Source organism: Berghia stephanieae, chromosome 1 (genome assembly GCF_034508935.2).
Source record: "Berghia stephanieae isolate SIO BIC M18660-M18661 chromosome 1, UCSD_Bste_1.3, whole genome shotgun sequence".
Lineage (NCBI taxonomy): Eukaryota > Metazoa > Mollusca > Gastropoda > Nudibranchia > Aeolidiidae > Berghia > Berghia stephanieae.
This window is the reverse complement of record NC_088360.1, coordinates 75,849,142-75,862,782: the sequence shown is the minus strand read 5'-3', so window position 1 is coordinate 75,862,782 and position 13,641 is coordinate 75,849,142. Positions and strand designations below refer to the sequence as shown.

The window sequence follows — 13,641 nt, the reverse complement described above, 5'->3', positions numbered from 1 at the left end:
CGGCACACATCGCCCCTCATCCCGGGCCAAATGAGCGTTCCTTATTTTATTTTTGAAAAGTTGGCAGCTATGTAGAACTATCTGAAAGAATCAGATATGGCAGAATAAAAAGTCTTTCTACTAACCCTAACTTAATTGGCCAATGTAGCTTTATGTTCAGCATTTTCTAGATACCTAATGTAAAATTTCACTATTCTTTTTATGATAATTTTAAGAGTTGCAATCTTTAGAGGTGACTGTCAAGAAATGACACCTCTGTGCATTTAATTTCATTCTTTCTTTATCCCCTCATCCCTAATCAGAATAATAATAATTAATAATGAAAAAAAATGCAGCAACGACAGCTTAGAACGGCATAAAGTGCTTAAGAATTATTTTTTTTTGCATTAAACTTTATTCAAACGATTTTCAACACGTTTGCTTCACAGTTTATGCTTTTTAACAAATGCAATTAAGCAACTTACCAGCAACAACATATTGGTTTGTTATCATTTGAGGGTTTTATCAGTAAAACTGTTTCTATCCTTTTATGTTGCACTGTACACATAACAAACTTCATGCTTTTATTTGGTGACCAAAGACTTATGTGATACAATGGATGAATGTTTGTGATGGCTTTTGGAACTGAAATAAACCTGCAATATGATTTGTAGACTTCTATCATTATGTATCATTTTTCGGTCAAATGTAAATGTAATTTTACACGAGCTTGATGTATCATAAAACCCACAATGAGCTCAACGTGCAGCTGGTAGTACATTTATATGGACACGAACAACGTTGTTACAATTCAGTAACGTACTCCAATTAACACAAGTGAGACTGTAAATGAGACTTTTACAATGACTCTGCATCGCCACAAATATGGATTCGAACCCTGGCAACTCGGGCGTCAGACGAACTGTCTACCACTACCACGAAACCAAAGCAAGCATTGTGCAAGTTAAAGTGAATGAGATGTTGATTGAAGCCGTTCATTGTGTCCATCAGATCTGCTGTCCTATCCATCCAACTCCATTCACTGGGTGGGGTTCCCGACTTCCCATAATGGGCAGGGACGTACTCGTTGCGTCTTCTATCCCCCTATGTCTGTTTTCCAACTTGTTTTCTGTCTTTGTCTCGGGATGGGATTACTTGGTTTTGTCCAGGACCTGGCTGGGAGGGAAACAGTCAAATGTATAGTTCGAGTTTTGGGAGATTATATTTTTCCCTTGTAAATCATCTGTCTGTTATGCTCTTTATTGTTTTGTTTACATATTATTTATGCTTTGTAAACATTTGAGTGTATCCCTCTTTGTTGGGACCTGTGCTTGTGTCTGAATGAGACGTTTAGGTGATCTCAAACTAAGTACTTTGATAGTGGGCTCTTGGAATCTACTGTTTCCTATTTGAAACAAATCCCCTTTGCCTTACTTTTTCTTGGGTGCTCTAATTGTAGTTCCAGAACTTTTTACTATCCCATTTTCTTCCTTTTTACTGGCGCTGATATGACCTTAATGTGTTGCAAGCGCCGTAAAACCCTTAAAAACAAAACAAAACAAACCAAGTCCATTCAGTGGTATACAACAACAACAAATAAACTCCTCTGCCTGGTCCCTTCTATCTCTGATCTTAACCTGGGTCGTCAGGTTTCTAAAGGGGTCGGGGACTGCAAAAACAATGGCGCACGGAGCAACTGGGAATATTTTTTGCCGTGTTTGAGTCCCAGGTTATTTCCCTGAGCGCCCCTTCTGAGGGATGGACCTTCCCAGGAGTTAGTAAATGCGTTGCTCGGCCACTTCACTCTACGCACACTGGGATAAGCTTCGACACTATGGCCATGAAGCTCTTAATCTTAAGGACTTACTTTATTTTAGACAATTTGGTGGTAGCTCACTTGAAAATGCACTCTTAGGTATACACATATATAAACATATACTGGGCTCCCTAAAAGGGTTTTTTAATGTGGTCTCCCTAAAAACATGTTTTTACCAAATGTCTCCTTAAAGCTACAGAAACACTTAGTAAAACAGTAGGGGGACCGAGTAATTTTCTATATACCATTGTGATCATCAAGCATCAGAATTGTGTTCATAAATCATTGTAGGGCATCAAACTATACTCATTTGAACAAAGATTGAACAGTTTAATCAATTTGAACAAGACATATGCTTGGTCCTCCAATTGGTGCATTTCACAGTGGTCACCTTAATAGTGGATTGATACTTATATATATATATATATATATATATATATATATATATATATATATATATATATATATATATATATATATATATATATATATATATATATATATATATGTATATATATATATATTTAGAGAGAGAGAGAGAGGAGAGAGAGATGGTCCGACCCGATGGATGGACTGATCGTCTGATGAAGAGGACAGAGGGTATGGATGAATATATGGATGGATCGATAAATAGATGTTTGCAATGGTGGATGAATGAAGGGATAGATAGATGAATGGATAGATAGATGAGAGAGAGAGAGAGAGAGAGAGAGAGAGAGAGAGAGAGAGAGAGAGAGAGAGAGAGAGAGAGAGAGAGAGAGAGAGAGATTTTCATTTCATTAATGAAGGACAAAAGACATTGGTTTATAACTGTAAAAGTCACTCTGTTGCCTCCATAGCCTCGTGCTTTACACGTGACATATTGTGTGTTCTGTGTTGCTTGACTTTTCTACAAAGCCTACACAGTTCATTCAAATGTTTATCATGAATTTCTTGAGTGTGCTCCATGACTAAATGAAAATTTAGAATATCATAATAAATTCAATTATGTTGATGCACAGATGGAATTTTAGCAACTTATAGTTCAATTATAATAGATTCTATTTGAGGAAGAATAAAAGTTGTACTATGTCTCTGTTTGAAGAATTCAATTTTTTATTGGAAAAATTAATGCATTTTAAATTACAGAGAAATGGTCTATTTAGGATTGAAATATCACGATCATTATAAACAGCACTGGCATGATATATTTATGAATGGAAAGAGGAAACCTTGATGAATATTACAGAGTTAAGAAATGTGTGTTTAAACTCATTGTGAAGCGATAACAAAGAGATGAAAGTGAGCATAAATCGACTGGTATCACTCGATATCACAGTAACTGAACTCACTAGGGGATTCACCTTAATTTGGCAGGCGTGACCTTGGGTCATCACTTGAACTAAGTTACTGCTCAGGCGATATTTTCGTGACTGTGTGTTAAGTGCTAATATTTTATTTTTTTTAATTAATAGTAAAAATAAAATTCGTAACGTCAAAGAACAGAACCAACAAAAAGAAAATAAAAGAGTTTTATTTCGTTCCTCGAAAAAATCAGATTTTATTCCGTTTCAAACGCCGACTTAATAACAAGAACTTTTTATTTGTCTCATCAAAGACAAAACAAAACTAGACCGTCTATCAGTTAGCTATATTATCATACCACCTACACGTTCCACTAGACATGGATGTATTCACGACCTGCCTACTGTGCCACAGGCAGCGAGAGAGGGTCGCAAAGTACGCGCGAGTCGTCGAACCACACACCTAGTCAGTAAATAATTAGCACGCACAGAAGTGTATCGGACCGGACCATTTCTTTCTATTTTGCTACCAACTTACATGCATTTCTCCGTCTCTCTTTTCTCCTTCCGTTGGATTCTTTGGTTCCGTCTAAATGTCAGACGGAAAAAAATAATGCAAAATAATTATTTTTCTTCGAAAGCTCTCACACGACTGCACCACCTCCTCCTCTTCTTCTTCTTCTTCGTCATTGTCATCGTCTTCTTCTTCTTCTTCTTCTTATTCTTCTTCTTCTTCTTCTTATTCTTCTTCTTCTTCTTCTTCTTATTCTTCTTCTTCTTCTTCTTCTTCTTCTTCTTCTTCTTCTTCTTCTTCTTCTTCTTCTTCTTCTTCTTCTTCTTCTTCTTTAAAAGAATTCATCCAAATAAACTAAAGAATCAGCGTAATAATTTAACACAAACAAACAGGAGCGAAGATACGCAGCTTCCCGTGTCAAGCACTTACTAGATACACATCCTTCAAAAGGGTAGGAATTGTTCTCTTACTTTCATCTTACAACTAACTCACACCTGGACCCACAAATGTGGGTACTCTCTCAAATAATTGGGATTTTTATTTTTTTTTTTTTGTTTACCATAAAATAAGGACCTCATTATAAATAAGTTGGGGAAAGTGACAGGATTTGACTAGTCAAATGACATGTCATATCTGTGTTGTTTTAATGATTTAATTAATCTATATTTTTGTCCTGTTGTGTCTATTTTCACGTGTTCAAAAAGTTCCGACAATTTTTTCACAAACATTTACAAGCCTGAAAGTAGTTACTGTCGCCTGCTGACTGATGTTTCCCAGATTGAAGAAAAAAATTCTGAGGGCCATTTTTTTCCTTTGGAATCTATATGTTAATGTATCTATGTGGGAGGTGGTTGTGGTTGCCGTCTATGTTGAATTCTATCTCATCAATTTATAGTGACAAGCATAGTTAAGTTTGAAATCAGCATTATGTAAAATAAATTAAATTCTCTTAATGACTTAATTAGTCAATATGCAGTCATATATTATGAAGGAATGATGAATCTTAGTCTGTTGTTGCAAATCATAGTACATGATGGTCCTAGCTATAATATGGGCTGTACATAATATGTTACCATCTATCTTAATCCGTATTGTGTTGGTATGGAGCAGAATTAAAAATTAAAATGAAAACGTTCAGAATTACCAGATTCGAGACTTAAGTAGTTTATTGAAGCATATCCATTGTTATTAATGAAACATTTTTATCTCATTAGAGTTTCATAATTAAGATCTCAAATTCAAGTTTTAGTATTTTTTTTACCCCGAGCTAATGCTGAATTGAGTCTCGTATGGCACAATGTGGTCACCAGTAGTATAAATGAAAAGGATGATTTGTATTAATGTGTTTGTAAGTTCCTTTGTTTTTGTAAAGTTTTTGCTTTTCTGTGCTCTTTGCTTTTCTGCACAGCTTATGGTGTTTAACAGTGATATAAGCTTTCTTTTACTGGTTCAATATATTCTAATCTCCCTTTTTTTACTTTCCAAGTATTATTATTAATTTTCCTCAAGATAATAGAGAGAATTGTAGTTTTGAAAACCTTTTTACCGCAGCATTTATTTCTATTTGTTTTATCTTTTATTTTTCAGCAGCTACTAATGGTGATGATAATAATAGTAGAGAGGAGGAAGTACAGTTAACTCAGATGCCATCAGAAGCCTCTTCCATGGCCGCATTCGTGGCTAAAACAGCTGCTGACTAAAATACATAATTTATGTGACCAAAAGTTACATCATGTAATTATATTTAGAGTTGTGAAGTAATCTATCTCCACAGATTATTTTTTATTGTTCAAACAAGTTCTGATTTTTTTTGAGAATGTACTTAAATGTATACTCATGGCTGGTTTTTGCGAGTGATATTTATTAGTCGATCAGGAAATCAAATTGTTGTTATAAAATGTTTTGTGAAAAATAAAACTTAAGGATTGCATTGATTGCATTTGTTTATTTGGGCAGTCTTGGTGAATGAAATTACAAGTCGTAAAATTGTATTCGTTTTGAATGCTATCAGTTGTACCTGAAAAATGTTTATATTAGATGGAGAAAAAAAAGAGCTGAACTTGGATGACTTGTTCCTTATCAATTTTAAGTCTGTGTCATACAAAAATTATATTAATGCGGAAAACAATTATATATAAATGCTATATTATTTTATGCATTTATTCTACTTTATTTGACTTATTGCCTTTGTTCAGCCATGCCATCTAACTTCACAGCCTCGGTGTTCTTCCTTATCTTGATAATGAATTTTATTATCAATTACTGTTGGTAACACGTTCTTGCAGTGCTTCTTTGTTTTCAATTGTCTCGAGTGTAATGTTTTACCCTGTTCTTGTCAGATCATTGTTAAATGTGCTGGGAACACATGATTGGTCTTCCTGATATTTCTCATGATTTTTATATTAAAAAATGAAATACTAATGCTTGATTTGTTGTTTAAGTTTCCCCCCTAACAACATGACTGAGCAGTTACTGTAACCGGTTTTGTACTGTTAATTACATTTGAAGTTAAGCTTTCCTTTTTTTATTATGGTTATTATTATCAGGATTTGATTCCTAAAAACTTTAATCAATTAACTTTTGAACGCATTAATCTAGTCTATCCTCTCAAGTCACATCTTTTTATTGTCCTCCAAATGAACAATGAATATAGTGTACAACAGTGACATTGCAAATTATAAACATTTTTATAGTCGTTCCACTAAATTGTTAATACATAACTGTGAGAAATTGATTTTGTCTTTACTAAGCGAAGTGACCAAGTGATTAAGGCATTGCACTGTGAGCCAGAAGGTCTTGGGTTTGAGCCCTGCTTAGGCACTTTCGTTTCTTTTTTTTTTCCTTGCGCTAAATTATTAACCTCCAATTTGTTCAATTAGGACAACATTAGTGATTCCTGTTGACACCAGACGTTTGGTGGATGGATTATCTATATATATTATCTTCATGGAATGCTAAGGCAATGACATCTAACAATGCCTTGTAGAATGGTGTAAGTTTTTTAAAATGATTTATTTATTTTTGTTAAATTTCAATCATTACAGTTAGTTTTTTAAAATCTACAAGTGAAATTTTATAAAGTATGGGCCAATTTATTAAATTTTTTTAAAATTTGAGTTCACCTAATATGATACATTTCTTCCACCACGAACAATTGGCTTTAAAAATGCTTAGCAGACTTAATAGAATCAAATCTCCATTTCATATCGCATACAGCCAGTTATACGTCCCCCTTTAGTTAAGAGTTTAATTGTATGACAAAAACTCAAGTTAGTGATTCTTGTATTGCTAGACACATGTTTTTGAAATACTTACCCCCTTATTACTAAGAAGGAAAGTAACAATATGAAATCGTTTTAATCGATACAGATAGAAAATATCTTGCTAACTCATGGCCAAATTAAAGGATATGATATATAATAAAATTTTACATTCAACAATGGATTATTGTTGCTAAACAAAATGCTTTTAGTTATCTCTCAATGGAATATTTTCTGATAACAATCTAATATGAAGTGAGAAGGATTGGTATTGATTTAATTACCTTGGTTTGTTATAAAAAAAGAGGAATTCACAACACCCAAATTTCAGATAATATCATAATCTCAAAGAGACGGACTACAGATAAACATCAAGATGGTGGCGAAAATTGCCTTATTAAAAAAATATAATGAAATGCTATTCTTCCTTTTTTCTTTTTTTTTTTTTAAATAATTACCAAACTTAAACCAGCGTAAAGTATAAAACTTACTTAGTCGTACAATATTATTATTTGAAATCCAGAAACATGATACTGGATTGTAAGCACATGGACACTAATTATTTAGCTGATGGAATTAATGTATATTATGGTATGAATATACATACTTGAGAAGTGTTTTTGTCAAATGATACCACTGGTTATTACCAGCATTTAATTGAAAAACCTCATGTAAATATTATTTACCAGTTTCGTATACTTTTATATACATTTTGTCTATATTTTAATAATATAATTTTGATTTTCATAAGCCGCTTTTATTACAATTTGTGACTTTCTTGCTGGTTTCAGATCTGCTCTTTTATTTCAATCATTAATTTCATTCACCATTCTGGGTGGGGTTCCTGACCTCCCATAGTGGGCAGCGAGGTACTTACTGTGTCTTCTATCCCCCTATATCTGTTTTCCAACAAGTTTTCTGTCTTTCTTTGGATGAGATCACTTTGTTTTGTCATTGTATTGGCCAGATTCTGTTATGCACTGTACTGTTTTTGCTTACATATTATATATGGTGTGTAAACATTTGAGTGTATTCCTCTTAGTGGGAGACTGTGCTTGTGTCTGGATGAGACTTTTAGGTGATCTCAAACTAAGTACTTTGAAAGTGTTCTCATGGAATCTACATTTATTCCCTATTTGAACCGATTCCACTTTGTTCTACCTTTTCTTGGGTGCTTTAATTGTAATTCTAGAACTTTTTACTATCCCATTTTCTTCCTTTTTACTGGCGCGGATTTGACCTTTATGTGTTGCAAGCGCCGTAAAACCCTTAAAAACAACAACAACAACAAAAACATTCATCATTAACAGTCTGAACTTTTTTCTGTTAATGAGTTATATTATCATTACAATATTTATATATTTTGTTCATTATAAGATGCTGCAATAACAATTCAATCGTTGCTTTGTTTTTCTTTATCATCCATTTTACCTGACACTTATACTTTTGAGACTGTCATTTGTACTTTTACTGTGAGAAAAACTGCTAGTTATGAAGAGTTTTCAATACTTATATACATTGTGGGGGGGGGGGGGGGGGGGGGGGGGGGGGAGTCTGACTTTTTTGTCACGAAATTCCATTTTTTAACCCAAAACATGGGAAAATAGCTTGTTTGCTCAGAACAGGCTGTGACCAATCTGAATTGCATCAATTTTAAGGCATAAAGTGGTATTTCTTATATATAATGATGTAAATCATGATTTTGGAATTGATGTGGATTTTTTTCCCCTTAAAATTAGCATAGTATATTTTTATTTTTGCCTGTAGCAGGTCTCAGCATGCTTTGCTCTTTTGTCAGATGACATTTTTAAAATTTGCTTATTTGTAAATTTGCTTATTCGTAATTTGTGCCTAATGACTATTTTGATGAGGGGAAGGTTAGAATACATGAGACATGCCATTCAGTTATATCGCACAAGAAATGTAATCCAGTGTTCCATTCCTGATTCTAGTTTTAATTTTCTTCGAGTCCTTTGCTAATTTCTGGGGTTTTGGGGGTTTTTTTCATTTTATTTGTCAGTGGAATTATTGTCTCTGGTGTAATATACACAATCTTTTTGGATTCATAAAACTCATGCTGAAGCAACATTATCTGTAACTTGTCTATCCCGGTTTCTAAAGCGTTAAACTGATAGTTACATATTGCATGCACTTATGGATAGGATGCTAGTGCTAGTACTTACCACCAGATCAAGCAGACCCAGTTTGCCCAATCACTTCTGATAGAGAGAGGGGTTAGAAAAAAATCTTTACTTTACCTGGGTTTTTCCTGGTCCCTTTGCGAGTGAAGAGGGTGGGTGCTTTACCAACTGAGCTATCAGACTCCCGTTGGAGACAAAGGATTGTAGAAAATCCATTTTTGTGGATTACATGTCATTGGTGTATGGTCGCTGCTGTCATGTGAGAGGTGATATTTGTTTTTCCTTGTAAGTCATCTCTCAGTAGTATGTCTTATACTTACATTTATGTTTGTGTATATTATGCACATATGAGATATTATTAGTAATAAAATAACACTTTCATTTTCAGCAAAGCTTCAGGTGAGATGGTGATTTTCTGTCTCAGACTAAATGCAGAGATACTTTTCCTTAGTCATCTACATCTGTTCTGCCTTCTATCTAATCTGATCGTCTTGTTTGTCCGGGTAATTAAATGACTCATGTGTGTTGCAAGCGCTATTAAACTTTACAAAGACAATGAAATCATTGTTGATTTGAAGAAAAGAATCAAATTTGTTGCATTATGCTGTACTTAAACAAATGAAATGAGATGAAATTTTGTTCTTAGTTTGATCTCCTCATAACTCAATTTAACTCCATTCCGAACAGAAATCATTGGATCCACTCAGGAGATTAAGTTGACAGGATGAAAAGCACCACAAGTCAGTGATTTCCCCTGTTTCAGACAGTCATTCGAAATATGTAATATTAATTTTTGGAATGTATGACTCCTATTTACTGTTGATTTCAAGTTGCACATTTTGCTTCCTACAAAATACATATCATTGTCATTGTATTTTTGAAATATGTTATTTCTTTACATTTTATTTTAAATCATTATTCACATCAATCAAACAATGTTGTACAGGGATCTTTCATGATTCAAAATATACTCAATGTTGTAGGTACTTTTTGTAGATCAAAAGTCAAAAGTTGAACAATAAATCTAGTTTTATTTGAATGTCTTTTTAGTTGGTAATTCTTTCTGTCACAAAAAAAAAATATAAAATACGATTTATTTATTTATTGATTGATTTATCTATTTATTTTTTTTTTAAATTATTTATTGTTTTTCTTCCCTCACCAGCGCTGGGGGTGAAGTTAGGGCCAGGAAACGAGGGATCCTTCCTCCGCCATAGTCTGAGCATCTGCATCAGTCCTCATCCTTGTCATTTCTTTCATCCCTCTAATTGACTCTAAATCATAATACGTCTTTCCCATGTACTGTGGGATCTCCTGCCCTCCCAATCTGGGTAGAGAGGTCACTTCCTGTGTCTTCTATCCCCCATATTTGTTTTTCCCTTTCATGATGCTCTTTGCTTAGTTTTCTTCTTGATCCTGGTGGGAATCCTTAGCTGAGAGGGAGGCAGTCAAATCTGTAGTTCCTTTTATTGATATATGATTTCTTTCCTGTAACTCATCTCTATGTTATGTACCTTTATAATTGTTATTAGCTTGTTTTTTGTGCTAGGATAAAACTTTCAGGTAATGTCAAAATAGGCGTATCGAATCTTCTGTTCCCTATTTGAACAATTCCCCTATGTCCTTCTTTTTCTTTGGTACTGTTAACTTCACATTTACAACTTTTCTTCCCTTATTTTCCTTTTTACTGGCGTTGAAATGACCTACTAGTATCGCAAGCGACGTAAAACCCCAAAAAACAAACACATCTTTCCCATGTAGCACCGTGTTTTGTTCTGTAATAGGACTAAATATTTGGTTTCACCTGGACAGCAGTGTGTGGAATCCTCTTTAGGTTGGGAAAAGGTTGGCCTATGTATTCCAGTAGCCGTGTCAGCGTGCGACTTTAAAGTAGTCTCAGTCCAGCTACTCTTGGACCTACTTTTGATCTTTGCTGAGTTAGTCCCCTTTGTCTTATGTTTTTTCTGTGGTGCACAATAGCTAGGCCTATACTATAAATCGTTTGATTATTTTATCATATTCATTTTTAATGACGCTGAAATGAGTTTAATGTTGCAAGCGTTGTTTTACCCTAAAAAAAAAAAATAATAATTTCATTTTGGCCGCAAAACTTTAAATTTCTAAAGAGGAAGATCACGCTAAGATTATCCCCTAGGTGGGAATCCTGACCTCCCATAGGGCAGAGAGGTACATACTGTGTCTTTTATCCCCTTATTTCTGTTTTCCAACATGCTTTCTTTCTTTGTCATGGAATGAGATTACTTGTTTTTTTTCGTGGCCCTGGTCGGTGTCCTAGCTGGGAGGGAAACAGTCAAATGCATGGTTATTGTTTTGGGAGATGAATTTTTTTTTCTTTGTAAATCATCTATGTCTCTGTTATGTATTATTATATTTATTTTGAATGTATAATGTAAGCATTTGAGTGTATTCCTCTTTGTTGGATTTTGTGCTTGTGCCCGGATGAGACTTATAGGTGATCTCAAACTAATTACATTGGTGGTGTGCTCTTGGAATCTACATCTGATCCCTATTTGTTCCCAGTTCCCCTATGTCTTACTTTTCTTGGGTGCTTGAATTGTAATTCTAGCCTATGTCTTTTCTTGGGTGCTTTAATTGTAATTCTAGAACTTTTTACTATCCCATTCTCTTTCTTTGTACTGGCGCTGATATAACTTAAATGTGTTGCAAACGCCGTAAAACCCTTAAAAACAAAACAAAAACATAAGATTATCCCAATCACGACAAAGGTCTTAAACCATAGATTATTTAAAGAAGTTTTCTACCCATTATAAACCAAAGCGCAATGCTTTAATAAGATAAAATTGTTTTATCCATTGGATAAATCCCTGGTTTCAGATTCTGTTGTATTGTTTTGTTGGGGTTTTTTTGTTTGTTTGTTGTTTTTTTTTTTTTTGTTTTTTTTGTTGTTGTTGTTTTTGTTTTTTTTTTGGTCTTTAAAACAAACAAAAAAATAATAATATGAGAGAGTCATTTTAATTGATCGATTTTTGAAGGACGGGTTTTCTGGTAAAATTTTTAATACAGTCCTTCAGAGCTATTAGATCCATGGAGCCGGAGTTAATACTGGTTTCTATAGCGTGAAACAGACAATAGCAATTGCTGGCTACCCTTTTGATAGGACGCTAGTCTATCGCAAAGTACTTTCTAACAGACCAAGCTGCCCAATCACTGCTGGTTGAACAGAGAAGCGAGGGAGGGAAGCAAAAAAATTATCGACTTCACCCGATCTCAATATTGTCACGTCTATGTAGGATAAGTGGCAAGTAGGTAGAGATAAATAGAAGTTTTCCCCAAAGACAGAAGTCGTCTGTTATAGTTGGGTTAAAGTTAAAGTTCTTGACAACTCAACAGATAATACATAATAAAATGTTGGTTTAAAGAACTAAGTAGTAGAAGTGTTGATAGATTGTGGCACGATATATAAAGGGATAGATCAGGTTCAGAAGATAAGTATTAATCCCCGTTAAAGCAGAAATACTTTAATGTAAACCAAAACAAAAAAGTGCTTACTGGAAATTCAACAACAGCCTCCTGCAAGTTCAGCATTACATACAATTCATGACCAACATCATGCTGGACTATACTGACAATATACCGAACGTCAACATTCGGGAATGGTGGGACTGGGACACCATCAAACAAACCATACAAACACACGTATTAGTATTAGGAAAAAGAACTCAAGACAAAACCAACAGGAAGGAAACAAAGTATAAAACAATCATCAACATTGACAGGGCGTGCAACAACAACAAAACACAAACACAAATCACCAAAGCAATAGAAAGACCAAGAACAAACATGTAGCATCGAAATTAAAAACAGAACAATAGAGCAACACATTCATCAGATACCGTATAGAATGCTTAAAACATACACGTGCGCATACATTTTATCCATCGATCTAAAAAAATATTTAGAGATTGGGTTAGAGCATAGCTTCTTACACAAAACACTAGAAAACAACAACATAGTCATAGGTCCTTATTTCAGAAGATGGATAAAAATACTCTACAATAATCCCTCCAGTTGTGTGATCGTAAACCAAGCAATATCTGACCTTATCCATCGTTAACTTATAGCCTGACACTGACCAAAAGGCAAGTCTTTGGCCACAAAAGAAACAAGCGTGAATTGTATTCAACAAGTGAACCAATAGAATAACTTGTCTCCTTGAGCACAACTAAACTAAGGCGGTGCAAAAACCTAGAAAATGTCAACCTATCAGTCTAAGTGGGTCCTAGTTCTAGTGTCAGGCTATAAGTTAACGATGGCTAAGATTTGACTCCTTCCAAATCGGTCGGTCAGTAAGACAGGGTTGCCCTCTCTCGGCCCAACTATACATTTTATGTCTAGAAACTGTTTTAGAAAAAATAGGATAAGCCCGAAAATTAAGGGCACCAGCATCCCCGGAAAAGCCAATAAAAACTCAACCCTGTTTCTGAGAGATATGCCCAGCTTACATAAAATCTTAAACACTTTCAATAATTTGGCCTCGCAAGTGGTGCCAAGGTAAATATTAAAAAGACCAACATCATGAATCTCGGACCTGAACCCTTGGAAACTAAAAGACATTCAATCGGTTAACCAAATCAAAATCCTCGGAGAAATGTACTGCTAAAGAACC

The 13,641-nt window shown here is 34.4% G+C and overlaps 1 protein-coding gene across 3 annotated transcripts in view; it reads left to right on the top strand.

The window, feature by feature from the left end:
* Positions 1 to 9,858, top strand: part of LOC144957286 (protein wntless homolog) — a 35,696-nt gene extending 25,838 nt beyond the window's left edge. The window contains exon 14 of one of the 3 annotated variants that reach the window (XM_078888414.1): positions 9,681 to 9,858. In XM_078888414.1, the coding sequence (XP_078744540.1) occupies positions 9,681 to 9,721 (41 nt within the window). In that variant the 3' untranslated portion in view covers positions 9,722 to 9,858. Of the gene's footprint in view, positions 1 to 5,179; positions 6,585 to 9,680 lie in introns of those variants that run through there. The other 2 variants (XM_078888388.1, XM_078888397.1) reach the window with 2 other exon arrangements.
* The last annotated feature ends 3,783 nt before the right edge of the window (positions 9,859 to 13,641 follow it).